This window comes from Micrasema longulum, unplaced genomic scaffold, assembly GCF_059751315.1.
Source record: "Micrasema longulum isolate JH-2025_06_02 unplaced genomic scaffold, ASM5975131v1 h1tg000114l, whole genome shotgun sequence".
Lineage (NCBI taxonomy): Eukaryota > Metazoa > Arthropoda > Insecta > Trichoptera > Brachycentridae > Micrasema > Micrasema longulum.
The window spans coordinates 160,304-174,576 of NW_028277320.1; the positions used below are offsets into that span (position 1 = coordinate 160,304).

The 14,273-nt window shown below is 39.1% G+C and overlaps 1 protein-coding gene across 10 annotated transcripts in view; it reads right to left on the reverse strand.

Moving 5' to 3' along the window:
• Positions 1 to 14,273, reverse strand: part of siz (Brefeldin-resistant Arf-GEF family protein schizo) — a 247,742-nt gene that overhangs the window by 40,276 nt on the left and 193,193 nt on the right. For 7 of the 10 annotated variants that reach the window (XM_088239230.1, XM_088239221.1, XM_088239187.1 and 4 more), the window contains 5 exons: positions 5,204 to 5,406; positions 3,148 to 3,274; positions 2,248 to 2,447; positions 565 to 676; positions 107 to 254 (listed from right to left, as the gene is read on the reverse strand). The exons of the other annotated variants lie outside the window; for them this stretch is intronic. In XM_088239230.1, coding sequence (XP_088095356.1) covers positions 107 to 254; positions 565 to 676; positions 2,248 to 2,447; positions 3,148 to 3,274; positions 5,204 to 5,406 — 790 coding nt within the window. The remainder of the gene's footprint in view (positions 1 to 106; positions 255 to 564; positions 677 to 2,247; positions 2,448 to 3,147; positions 3,275 to 5,203; positions 5,407 to 14,273) is intronic. 10 annotated transcript variants of the gene reach the window in all.

The window sequence follows — 14,273 nt, forward strand, 5'->3', positions numbered from 1 at the left end:
TGAACAGTCAATAACTACCAAGGTAAGTGCGGGCACTCTCATTCCGGTGTCCGCTGTCATATTTAGCGAAGAATGACTCGTCGCTACTACGGAGAGGTAAACTTACTCCGCTGTCGCCGTCGCTGCGGTTCGAGGAGGGGTTGGACAGGGCGGGCTCCTTGTGCGCGCCCATCATGTGCAGCTGCTGAGCGGACTGCTGCACGCGGGCGGCCATCACATCGATGTCGTGGTGGTTCGGCGACTGGACTCTGGACCTGTTTACAAAGAATAAATAAATAAAAACCGACAATGTTTCGAGTATGTCCAACCGTTAAGAGACTGGCTGGATTACGTCCACCCTGCCAGGAATCAAACCCTCGAGAATGGTAGACGAATGCGCCAACCACTAAACAAGGCGGACTTTCCACCACTCAATTTCTTTTAGTAGGATTTTTACCCGAGAGCAGCCATCGAGTCGAAAACACTCGCTGAGGATTCTGATTCTATTACACATACAAAACTGTATTCTTAATCCGCCAGGACGCAGACCGGCATTCTTGATAATTGCGAAAATAATACACTCACATTCCATTCACTTCGCCATCGTGTCTCTCTCTCAGGGACATGGATCTCATGGGGCGAGAGAGGGACAGCTTGTCCGAGTTGCCGTTGCTCTGACACTTAGCATAAATGTCATCTGAAAAGATACAAACATAATCATTATAAAACATATTTATTATAATTCTTACGCATTTATGGGTTCAGAAGTATTCCTGTTTATAGGTTGAAGCAGTTAGAACTTGGGACAATTTGTGGATTAGCAATTTTAACTTAGGCAATTTGTTTCTAGCGAGCAGTTCCATTTTGGAAAATTTAGAACTAATAATGTATTTTAAAATAATAAAGAAGATTAAGAAAGGGTCACTGAGATGGTTCATATAAGTAGAATGAATGGTAAAATAGATATATATACGGATAATGAAGGGTAAAATTGGACAAGGATGACCAAGGAAGACGTGACATGATAAGGCAAACCAAAATCTTAAGTTCAGTCTTGTCGAAAGCAGACACAACCGAGGAGCACGTTTGACAAGATAAATATGGAAGAAGCTAGGAATGTATGTCAGGATAGTCGTGTGTGCCGGTCCATTCTCTTTGCCTACCCCTATGAGAAAATTGCGTGATGGTAGAAGTAGTAGTGTAATGTATTCCTAAGACTGTTATATTTATACTCCAGTATCTAAACTAAACCGTGCCAAAACCAAGATCATGATCATCGATCACGAGGGGGGGGACAATCGGCTTGCAAATATTGACCTTTTCAACGACTTTGTGTATTTGTGCTGCTTTATGAATATCAGAGGCATGAGCGGCCGAGGAGTGAATCGGCGCAGTAAACGCAATGTGAGTTATCTCGACAAAAAATGAAAAAGTTGCAACATTACAAGAGCTATCAAGATGCGGCCGGTCTTATCGTGAGTGTTCAGTGTCTTTCTTTGTGCCTCAGAGACATATCACCGAGGGCCAGAGGTGACTGCTGCGAGTACATTGGTCAGAGCGCAGGACTGAGTCGATATCGAAGAACTCGGTGTCTCCGTTTCTTTGGCCAGACAGCCTGGAGTGACAGATCTCGCTTGGAACAGATGATGGTAGAGGAGGAAGGGGACGTTAACAAATAAGATGGACAGATGTAATCTAGAGAGGCACAGATGCCACACTATACGAGTCCACGAGACTTGTCCGAGAGGTGTATTCGTAAATACCCGATGGGTTATCCATAAATACCTCGGGGTACCTTGGTATCACTTGGAAGTACGTCTTATGTTCGGGATATTCGGAAATCACGCTCAATATGAATTAAAACTGTTAAATTTTATAATGCCACAAAATTGCCCCTGAGTAACGCCATCTAACGTCACTCAAAATAAGCATTATTATTTTCATTTCATATCTGCTTTGCCATAAAAATGACCTTTTTTTAAGGAATAACCCGCTAAGCATATTAAAGCGGTTTGTCGACAGGTACAAAAAAGGAGATATGGAAGTAGGTTTTGAAAATACACAAACCTTTAAAGAATTAGTTGTTTCGGTTATTACTGGAGTGGATAATGCGTCAGGTATATCTATGCGAAACATCTGATATTTACAAAGCCACTTCGGATGAATTCCAAAACATCCTGAATCCCCGATTCTAATAACCGAAGCAAGTGTTGCTTCCCTCTCCTGTGTTGGACAATGATAACAATCAGACTAAGTAAGAAGACTCACTCTGCGGGTCCACGGACACGGTGGTGACCCCGCGTTTCTCGGCCTTGGCCATGGCCGTGATGGCGGAGAACTTCTTGAGTAGCGTGTAGCGGCGGAAGGCGCGTTGCACCACTAGCGCCGCCTTGCGCGCGCGCAGCCCGCCGTACTTGCGCTCCAAGATCTCTATCTGCTTGTCCAGCAAATCCTGGGACATCTCGTACCTGGGGACAAAAATCATTCATTATTTTTAAACTTATATACACACGCACTAAGCACATAAATTGCTAATAAAGATGCATTAATCGAAGCTAGACTGGCAGTGCACAACGGAATTTTACTATTGAGGATGAAAATAGAGTGAATGGGGTCAAAATCTAATCTCTTAGGCGAGAAATCAATGTATGACAGGGTTACGAATGATGAACAAGGAATTCTGTGAGTAATGAGCAGTCCGTTTTGTAGTGTAATGGGTGTCGTAACCACCCACCGCACTAGAGGTTCCAGGTTCGATTCCAGGCAAGGTCTTAATTAAATGTTTTAAAAGGTGGTTTTACACTGCAGTATTTTACTGTCCCTAGACTAGAACCTGATGCATAAGACTGGTAACCTTTATTTTCATATAACGAATAATCGAGATACGCTGCATTTGGTGGCTAATGCAGTGCTCTATGCACCACTGGGTGCAGATAGGGAAATGAATGGAGTATAAAAAAAAATGTCTTATCTGAATGGGATTTAGAACAATACCCAAATTAAAGAAAGTAACAGGTTCTACGAAGAAGGCTGGATCAAGTTTGGCTTTGGTTTTTATACGTTCAGTTACTGGTTTTAACTTTGATGTGGACAGTGTGCCTGCAACTGGACGATGCATTTCCTTTATAGACTGCATAGTGATAGAGAGTGGACTGGGATAGAAGTTACCTATTGTGCATGTTTAGCCCCGTCTGACCACCGAAGCCCTCGGAGGGCGCCATGTACTGCAGCTGGCGCGAAGAGTCGCAACCGACCGTCACGTTGGTGGAACACGATGAGGTGGAGTGCGTCAAACCTGAAAATTAAATATATTTTAAAATTTCAAAACTTACTGTTTTTGTTATCCAACAATCCAACCGATGGCAATGTGATATAGATTCACAAGCGCTTTTGAGGTGGTCTACACAAAAACAGCGCTATATAAATTCTGTCACTGTCCATTAGCTCTACATGTCCAAACTAAGACATCTTTCTTGATTTTGTCGATAATGCTTATCTCGGCCTAACATAATGTATGAATCTAGAAAATAGGGAAATATCACTGTTTTTTTTTTACATTTTTAAAGTAATAAAGGTCTATGAAATACGGGTTAACGTCGTTTTGCGCCTGTTCGATTTACGCCGATTTACAATTACGACGGTTGGTGCCGGCGTGGGGTTCCCCGGTTCGGCCGACACCAGACGACAGTAGGCGCCGTGATTCTAATGGCAAACACACTTTTACACGTTGTTTTATTCTATTACCGTGTACGCGAGCAGCCTATTGTGTGTGTGAAATCGTATTCATTTTGTAAACGAATTTAAACTGTATTTATGTATTAGATACATTTATAATTTATTTGGAATATATATAGGGTACGCAATTAAATAAACATGTTAGATTGTTCTTAGAATTTCGACACGGAACCTAACCTTATATCTTCCATTACATTTGTGTTCATTTTACGCCGGTGTTTCTAGTTAATTTTCAACTTTGTTCCTAACCGTTCAAATTTTTATACAACATCGTCACGCATCTTGAAGTCACAAAACTATCAATGCCAAACATGTCGCGTTTTTCTAGTGACACATTTTTTTACAATTTCTTTTTTAAAGTTATATATGAAAACATTTCTCTACAATATCCATATTGATTTCGAAAATACAATTAATTATTCTAAATCCATTTCATATATTTTTATCGGTATTCGTAGTATGTGATATTTCCCTATTTAGAGATTAAATTAGAGAATTTTATTCCCATTTTGATAAAAAAAAAGTTTTTTACTAGTATGACCAAAACTGATAGAAAGACCCTTGTTCTTTAAAAGAGGTTTTTTTGGGTATGTGGAGGAGGTGTTTTCACTGTTCTTAACATAACCCTCCTCTTTTTCCACTTCTACCACTTCTTCTAACACATTATTATATCTATTTGGTACAATAAAGTTAATGTTCCAGCAACATTTTTAAGGAGTTGAAAATATATTCATTGACTTTCAGTTATTTCTTATGGGAAAAATGGTTTTCAGATTCGTCGTATTCTATATAAGTTAGACCCCCAGATTTGCCAAACTCTCAGTGAAAGGGACAGTGAAAGTCGTAGTAAGTAAGTTAAATTCAATTAAAATCGCGAAATATGAAATTCAACATTTTAAAAGCGTAACTCGTTTATTGACAAAAAACATTGCTTTTTCTGTATGAGTGAAACCGTTGGAAAGACCCAAGGTCTTTAAAACTGTTTCGGGTATGTTGGGGGCTTTTGTGAAGTAAAATAAAACAGATTGGCAATTGTTACACAGTGCGTAAAGTGGCCGCTTGAACCAGCCAATGATAGTCCAAAAGCCCTGTAAATGATTAGATATTACTATGTGAGTGATATCCAGCCTGTCTGCAAGCATTTGAATATAATACAAATATTGTTATAATAGCAACAATATTTTGAGTTTGTTCAAATTTTTGTAGACAAGGGTTCAACTCCCTGGGGAGCTGTTAATATTAACATATTACAACATAGATGAAGAATTGACATTTTAGAGAAGGTAATATCTAGGCGTCTACGGGGCTTATGATCTGTCATTGGCTGGTTTAAGTGGCCACTTTACACACTGCGTAACATTCACCATTCTGTCCATATTTGAACATCTACATCCCTTCAATTATTTTATCTGTTGATGTTTGTGAAGTTAAAGAGCTTTCGGTCAATAAACGCTGATGAAATTGAAAGCAAACAAAACAAGAGGGTTACCGGAGGTGAGGTGGGCGTGCCCCCCGCAGGAGACGGCCGTGACGTGGTCGCTGACGTAGCGGTTGCCCTCGATGTAGCTCTGCTGCTCCAGGTCGCGCTCGTCCAGGTGCTGCGAGGCGTCCATGGGCGGCGGCCGGCGGGCGGGCGGGGCGCCCGGCCGCCCGTACTGGGGGGGGGCCTCGCCCGGCAGCTTGTGCCCGAAGCTGGGGAGAGGGACAAATCACGGGTCATTTACTCGGTCGACTCTCGGGTTGGCGCGTGGGAAACTCTCAGGGCCACTTCCGTAAGTGGTGAGCGGCGTTTGCGTTTGAACTCTTAAGAGATTTTGTAGGAGAACTGGTAAATGTATTTCTTGTTTTGTAAACTTTTTAAAATGATTTTTAAGTCGCTAGAATTCTATTCATCTATGCGCTTTGTAGCCACACGAGACTTTTGGCTTCCATATTTTGTAAATTGAATTAACTTACAGTTCATCTATAAATAGGGTCTAGATTTTCAACCTCCCATGCGCTCTGCAGCTGCGGGACAACGCTAATATTGTGATATATAAAAAATGAAAAAAAAAATTGGCAAATTAAAAAATATTTTAAAACCACTGAACTTCCTCATTAAGCTAGTCAATTGAAAAATATATATTTAACCTTTTTAAAAACTTATTTGCGCACGTTGTTTTCACGTATAATTGAAATTGTGATTATTATACTAATGTCGTGTAGTGAACCATAATAAATAAAATAAGCTCTTACGTAATTACATATTGAAATTGAACATAATTATAAATGGGGAGCTAGAATACCAACCCCCTATGAGCACTTGCAATACCAGATGCCAGGCCTACCAACGCAGCGATAGCATAAAATAAACTAACCTAACCGTGATATATGAACTTGATTTACGTTTTGGGACAACCGAAACCAGCGCTGGACGAAGAGAGTCCGAATTTAGTCGTATAGCTGCTGGTTACGTGTTGCGTTGCTGCATTAGCAGATATGGCACCTGGTGTTGCAAGTGCCCATACGCCTATGCGCTCTGTAGCTGCATGACGTGTTGGGATGTTTATTTTACAGCGCCGAGGTGATTTTGACATTAATGGGGCTATAAAAAGGATCTAGAACAAATAAATAGTAAGTGTTGAGTGATAACAAAAGAAAGTGGGAAAATTTCGAGGAAAAATCCAAATCTCGGATTAAGAAATAGATTGTCAGTCTACCAGACCAGAGTTGATATTCCAAACGCTCTCGTGGCCGTATTATCTCGTGTATTTACATACAAAATATACGAGAAAAACTGTTTTCTCGCGCCACGAGAGTGGTTCAGAATAGCACCCCAGACAGCAGAAGGAACGATTTGTTTTAGTCTCTCGAGGTGTTAATACTCTTCAGGGCCCCAATTACAATAGGAAGTTAACATTTATCTTCAATTTTATCTGCAAAGTAAAATTAAGTTTTCTGTATGAAAAGCAGAATATGCATACATTTTTTTCTTTTATACATGTTCAATTATAGGTTACCGATGAAGATACTCTAAATGTTCGTGCAAATATACTAATTTTCGTGCACAAATATCGGTTTTTCTTTATATGCAGTCGAAGATAACTCTGTTAACTTCCCATTGTAATCGAAGCCCTGATACAGGTAGATAATTTGTTTAAAAATTACACATGATCCGAAAGGGGGGACCGAACGACCCCACCGCCTACTTGTATATGGCATCAGGGGAATAAAACGTTGGAAGTGTTTATGACCGTGCTCGAATTTATTCATGTTTCCGCGTACACATATTTCATTCATTATTATTACACTCATTCGTGTATTTCATTCATTTTTGTTAGTTTTCCGAATACTTTTGTAAATAAAGTGAAATTGACCAAATCGGTCTATGGGGGATTCGAATACCCCCCTTCGGTCCGGCTAGGTTAAAAAAAGTAAAATTGCGAAACCAAAACTGAACCATACTGGATATTCTATACAAAACTCTTTTATTGATTTATATCGTATTTTTAAAATTGTATGTTGTTTATATACTCATGTTTTATATAACATCCATGTATGTAAAAGCCATATGGGCGAGAAAAATTAATAAAATAAACAAAAAAATAATTTAAAAAAAATATTTTTTAAAAATTAAAAAATTACGATCCGAGCTATTGGGTTTTTTCAAAAAGAAATGAAGAAGTTCGGTGATACTGGAAATTGGATATGAAAAAAAAATTTCTCACACGCGGTAAAAATTAGAGCATTTAACTGTAAGGTGAAGTTGCTTGAGAAAAAAACGGAACCCTGGGGTTCCGCGGAACACCTTTTAGGAACCGCTGCTCCGGAGAAACAAAGCAGGTGACGGAGACGTGATTACTCCGCCCGATAAATTGGCGGCGATTGGATGGTGACAATAGTGAGTCATGGTCATTAGGACTGGTCGAGTGACGAATGTCGAGTGTGCTGTTTGCGCTACACTGTGGCAGAATACAATCACTGGCAACCATAATGAGAGCCATCGACAGTCTGGTCACGTAGAGCCACCTGTTGCCAGAGTCACTACCCGACTCTGCAGAAGCAGAGATCCAGAAATTTGTTTATTCAATTTTAAACGGATAAATACTGAATATTATTCGTTCGAGTGCAATGTGTAACTGGTAACCGTAAAGTAAAGCCGTAACTGTTTTTAGATGTAGTTCCTTATCCCAATTTGGGCGCACATAAGAGAGTTCAACAACAGCAAACCATCACGCCGTTTCCCCGTAAGGGTAGGCAGAGAGGATAGAACGCCACATCACTCTATCTTTGCATACAGATCTCGCTTCCTGGCTTCCTAGCTTCCTCTACATTCGTACATCTTCTCATGCACGTGCGCCGATTATTCCGACTTCTAGCACGTCAATCTTCAAGTTAGTTTTTATTGGATTTAGTCATACCATGTTTACCTCTATTTCTGCATCCATCAACATTCGCATTGTAAATATTTTTAGCTGATCTTTCGCTGTTCATTCGCTCTACATGTCCAAACCGGCGCAGAGCTCCTTTCTCGATTTTATCGATAATGCCCTAGCTCAGCCTTACATAACGTACGGATCCCGACATTTGTGCATCTATCGTAAGTAGTTTTACCACACATTCGCACGAGAGATCGCATTTCGACAGCACTCGACCTACTTTCATCCCTGTTTTCCAAGTCCATACATCAGAGCCGGAACCGGGACTTCATTGTGAACTGCTAATTTTGCCCCTTGCGACAAACGTTTATTTGCCAAGGTTGATCATTTACTCTGTTCCCGGCACTCACCATCCTTTCAATGTCTTTCTCAGTCGTTCCGTCCCTAGGAAACATACTTCCCAGATACACAAATTCCTGTTTTAGTATAATCCTATTCACAGTGATTTCACATTTAGTCATACTTTCGTTTCTTTCAAAAATCAGCAAATCGCTTCCCTCTCATACATCGTAGACTTTTGTTACCAAGAATTGCAGTTCCTCTTTATTGTTAGCAAGGAGCACGGCATCATCAGCATACAAAAGACAGTTGACAGTTAAATCACCCAATTTTGCTCCCATTCTCAAGCCTTTCAGTTCTTTCATGCAGTTATCGATATACACGTTGAGCAGCCATGGTGACATCACACATCCCTGTTTGACTCTTTTATGGATGTCATGAAATATAATATAGGAGATTGGAGTGATACATAAAGTTATTTTAACAAACTAAAAAATTGAGGATTTCAATAGCAGAAACTGTTTGTATCGGTCATCAGATTTATAGATTTTTGTTTACGAAAAATCTACAGACAAAGAAGTCAGAGGAGCGGCTGCAAAAAAAAAGCATTCCTTTTATTATTTAATTTATAACACAAACACAACCGCTTCAGTTTAACTGTTATTTTATTTATAATCAAAGATAGTTGAAACATTTAAGTTTGTAAGTGAAAATTATTGATGGAAGTTCATTGTAATTTATTATATAAATAAAAGACGAGTGATACTTTAATCCACAACTTTGGAATATCCAGTGACCGGTTTCATCGCTTTCGCGGCATCTTCGAAACTGGTATCTTTATTAAGGAGTTCAATGTATTTATACAAAACAGAGGTAACGATAGATAATTCAAAGTTATATGAGAGTTAATTAAATAAAGTTATTTTTATCTTAAGGATCATTATCAAAAAAAATTCGGGTTAACTAATGAGTTGATATAATGCTATTTTAATGAGTTTCAGTATTTTATTTTTCCACAACCACACTCACGAAGGATGGGACACCAAGTTATTTAAGTTAAGTATTTTATTTTATTTTTAGTGTCCCATCCATCTCCTCTGTTTTGTATAAATACATGGAACTCCTTAATAAAGATACCAGTCTCGAAGATGTCGCGAAAGCGATGAAACTGATCACTGGATATTCCAAATTTGTGGATTAAAGTATCACTCGTCTTTTATTTATATAGTAAAAGATAGTTGAGTTGATAGTTTTACCGCGCCTTTTGGTAAAATTACATAATTTTACAACCACTCTGATAAAAGTATTGAAATTTACAATTATACAGGTGGTAGGTAATACAAATACTTCAAACAGTGTAAATTATGGTATAAAAATAATTTTATATTACATGCTTTACAAGGCATCAGGTTCTCGACGTCCTGAACGTCCGCTGCTAATTTAGTTGATAGTTTACGTCAGAACTACGAGATGCGAACCTGACTCGTGAGGATGCACAGGAGCTGGCAGCCGACCATTATTAGTGAACATCATATGCTCCAACTAGGTGGCGGACATGGAATGATGACGATGATGATGACTTTAGGTTGGTGAACTATCAAATAATTAGTAAAAAGTTAGTGCAAATACCGCTTTTCCGCTATTTTGATAAACTCTATTTGATGTTCAAACGTGTATCTTGGAAAATATTGGTCCTACGAAAAAAAAAATTACGATTTTTAGGTAAATTTTATTTTCTCAGACGTTCGTATATTTTTTTTCTATAAAATTTACAAGGACGTAATTTTACACAAAAACTGATTTTAAGCGCCATTTTTTTTAAATCGCGGCATGAGCGGTGGTCGTTCAAGGTTGCAAACTTAAGGTTTTACTAAAGACCCTATGTCCACCGATCTTGTTATGTTCCAAAGCATAATAACCTTTTTTTATAAAAAAAAAGTTTAAAAAGTACATACCGAATGACCTTGAACATCCCATACTTAAAATAAATCTCGACGACCACCCGATGGATCTAAACCTGGTTTTCACTGTCATGTAACGTGTTCTAAAACAAAGTTACTCGTATTTGTTATATCCTCGAAAAATAAAAAATAGTACGTCATATTCGTTTTTAACCGAAAATTACCGTAAAATACCGTAAATCCGGTATTTTACCGCGCTTTTTGGTAAAATTACGTAATTTTACATCCATAATTGTACAAATACGTAATAAAACTTAAGGACCACACCCACGGCCGACAAGACAATGAGCGGTAAGGCAGTAAGACAGACCGCGACATATTGCATCTGTCTGACTAGAACAATATCTCAAATAATAACATTATAACGTGGGCAGTCCGTCACGGGGCGACAGGTCGTGTCGTGCCGTGCCGTGTGTCATGTGTCAGGTCAGCCGATTCGTTAGCGGCCACGCGTTCACATTGTTCCGCCCATTAGGCGCTCACCTCCGGACACCTGCCGCGTGAACTGACCTTAATTACCACTGTGCCTTTATCATATTTCGCGGCACATTGAATTAAGCAAATGGGTTTGCTACCCGACTACACCGAGAGATTCTCGCATAAGTACATACTACAATTAATGCGCATTCCAAGATTTAAATGCCTTTTCCCGATTTACGAGGATCGATCGATATCCTCCGCCCCTGGCCTATATTATTGTACCCCTGGGCTTCCATGCGCTTCTTCCAGCGATGCTCTAACATTTCACCACCACGACAGGCCGGCAGGCCTAATCGCAGTGGTAAATTAGAGCAGAAACACCCAGGCTTGAGAAAAATCACATTTTATTTTTATGTTCTCACCGGGAATCGAATCCGGAACCTTCCGTGTGATTCTTAGCCACTACACCACGGAGGCCGCCGGCATTTGTCTCGCCCCTGCCAACCACTAATCTATTCAGCACATGACCTCGATGTCATCCATACAATTATTTCCACGTAAATGTTTCTAGAGTTTTGAGAAAAGCCGTAAGCCACTGGAGATCGATGTGGGGACTAGATCATGTAAATGTGGGGTGTGTTTAGTACAAAACAGCCGATATTATTCCTTTCCGATTATCTTTCTTTCCCATCCTTCCCTTGACCCATCCTTGTGGAATGGGCACTGCATTTGTGAACCAAGTGCATTGTAGCAGCTCGCTCGCTGCACACCGCACCCGAGGACATAAAGCTAGGGTTTCCTAGGACAGCGGTGTCCGTATCTTAACGGCCGTAGTGAACGGTGATGCGGTGGACAGCCGTCGTAACGGTGACTAGAGAGTGGTTTTCTAGGAAAACGGTGTTAATAAACGTTGTCAATACCGTTTTTCTAGGAAACCACTCTCTAGTCACCGTTACGACGGCTATCCACCGCATCACCGTTCACTACGGCCGTTAAGATACGGGCACCGCTGTCTTAGGAAACCCTAACTTTAATCTCCTTGGCAGTGCCCACATACACGAAAAAGTGGCTCGTTGCCGAACGAGAAAAAGCTGCCCGAGGGAACCCTCTCTGTAATAGTAGCATTAGCATCTTTGTGCTGAAAAAAGGGTAATCCAGAAGTACATAATATGCACTTCATTGAATCGAGAAAAGAGAGAAGTGAATTCCTCACTGATTGGGATAAAATTGATTGGGCATGATCGATTCGCCGAAATGGTTGTAGTTAGATCATTTAATACATGTAGGTAAGGTGATCAGTCTTACGCTTCAGATGCCAGTCTAGAAAAAATGAAAGAGTGCAGTTTAAACCACTTTCAAAATAATATGTATTTCACACCCCTCCCTTTCGGGAATTGAAGTCAGGACCTCGAGAATCGTAGGCGAACGCGCCAACCACTACACAACGGGGCGAACTTATCTTCCCTCGATTACCTTATTCGGGATTTTTTTATTCTTCATCCGCCTGAGGACGTAAGAATAAAAATTTGACACTATTTGTTTAGTGACTTGGAAAAAGTTGGCGTTTGGCAACAAGCCCGTCGGTGCACGAATAAAATTTTGAATAAAAAAATGTCCCTTTCAAAATATATCAAATTTTACCCTAACTGCACAACACTAGCAAGCGTATCAACAAAGGCCCCGCAAGATTTCCCTGGGAACAGTTGATTTGAAAAGGATAAGTAGAGTCGCGTGGCGTTCCACAGGGGGACGACTCTGCCCTCCGCTTTACTTACGCACCGGTTCTTAGAAATCCCCGAAAAGTCGTGACTCACTCCCGTCCTGTCAATATAGACACTGTTTTGGCCAGTTTTAGCCAATGAAACGAGTTCGGCCGCGGTTTCGGTTTCGGACAAAAATTGGCCAAATCTTCGGCTCAGCCGGGTTGCGTCGACCTTACCGATTTTGGGTGAAATCTACCGATCTACCGAATTTGATCGAAATTCTACCGATTTTTAAACATTTCCATTTTTTCCCGTAGATTTTTTAAAAACTATTTATTCGTCCCCAATATTGTCAATCCACTTATAAACGAATAAACAAAATACTCGCTTCTTTCTGTGCGCTCATAAAGCTACCTTTTCTGCCATCTGTTTATTATTATGAATACATACTACTTTTCCTTCGGTCGCACATAATACATACGTTGATTGGTAAGTGTTCGTAAATTGTGATTCCCGGTTATTTTTAAAGTCAATGAATTAAAATTATATCATTTCTCTTTATAATTTCATAGTTTCTATTTTATTAAATTGAATGTCAGAAGATCACTTAATAATAATGAAACGTTTTTGTCCCCCGTAACTATTTTCTGCCAAATTTAGTAACCTATTTCAGCGATTAGTTATTATTTTATCATAAAGCTTAGAATTACGATTAACATAAAAATTACTCAAATTATTGTAATCTCACTGGAATACGAATCCGGAACTCTCCGCACCGCAAGCTTCTCAGCCATCAATCCAAGGGGGCCGCCTTTTGGTTTGATTTTAAAACAGTCCACTTGCATGTTTAGCGAAATTTTGCATTGAAAAATGGTATGGAAATTTTAATACAACCCCCCTTCCCTCACCCCCCCCCCCCTCGCCAATAGGACAATGAATCTACCAAAATCTACCGATTTATTTTTCTGTATCTGCCGATTTTGGCATGGTGGAGGTTGGCAACGCTGCTCGCGACTCTTTAAGTTCTCGTAAGTTCTACGATCTTGCATATTTACATTTTTGTTCCTTCTTAGTTAATAAGTTAAAGTTCCTAAAACGAACAATGACGAACTGTTGCGTGTAAGTTATATAAGCATAACAACGAACATGAAAAACCGCAAATAATAAACTAATTTACTCGTTAAATGTATGCCTTTTATTTCAATGTGTATTCTATTTAACACTTATTTTTTTATTTTTTTTATATTTATTTTATTGAAATAAACGGCACTTAGTGCCTTTTACATATTAGTTACAAATACAATTAAATATACATACATGTAAGCTTAATTTAAGTAATACAGAGCGTTTAAAACAATATTATTAATTAAGAAAGTCTAAGAAATATAAACTATACAAAAGAATAAAATATTACCAGTTATAGAATTATCGATAAAAAAAGATAATTTGGTATTTGAAATACTTTGAACCAGTTTTAAAAAAACTAAGAAAACAATTTTGAATAACATTTAAAAAAATATATATATATATATATGTATTATTATTGAAAACTAATATTTAGTAATGAACTTGTAAGGTTTAACAATAAAAACGCCTAATTTTGGGCGTTGTGAAGTGAAGTATTTCGGTTTCGGCTTAAACTAGAACAAAAGCCGAAATTCGGTTCCGGTTTCGGCTGGAAATCTTGTTTCGGTCAATCACTGGTCACTACACTCTACACCAGTAGCTCAATCACAGTGAACTATAATGGACATGCTTAAGTTATCGCAGTCATAAGT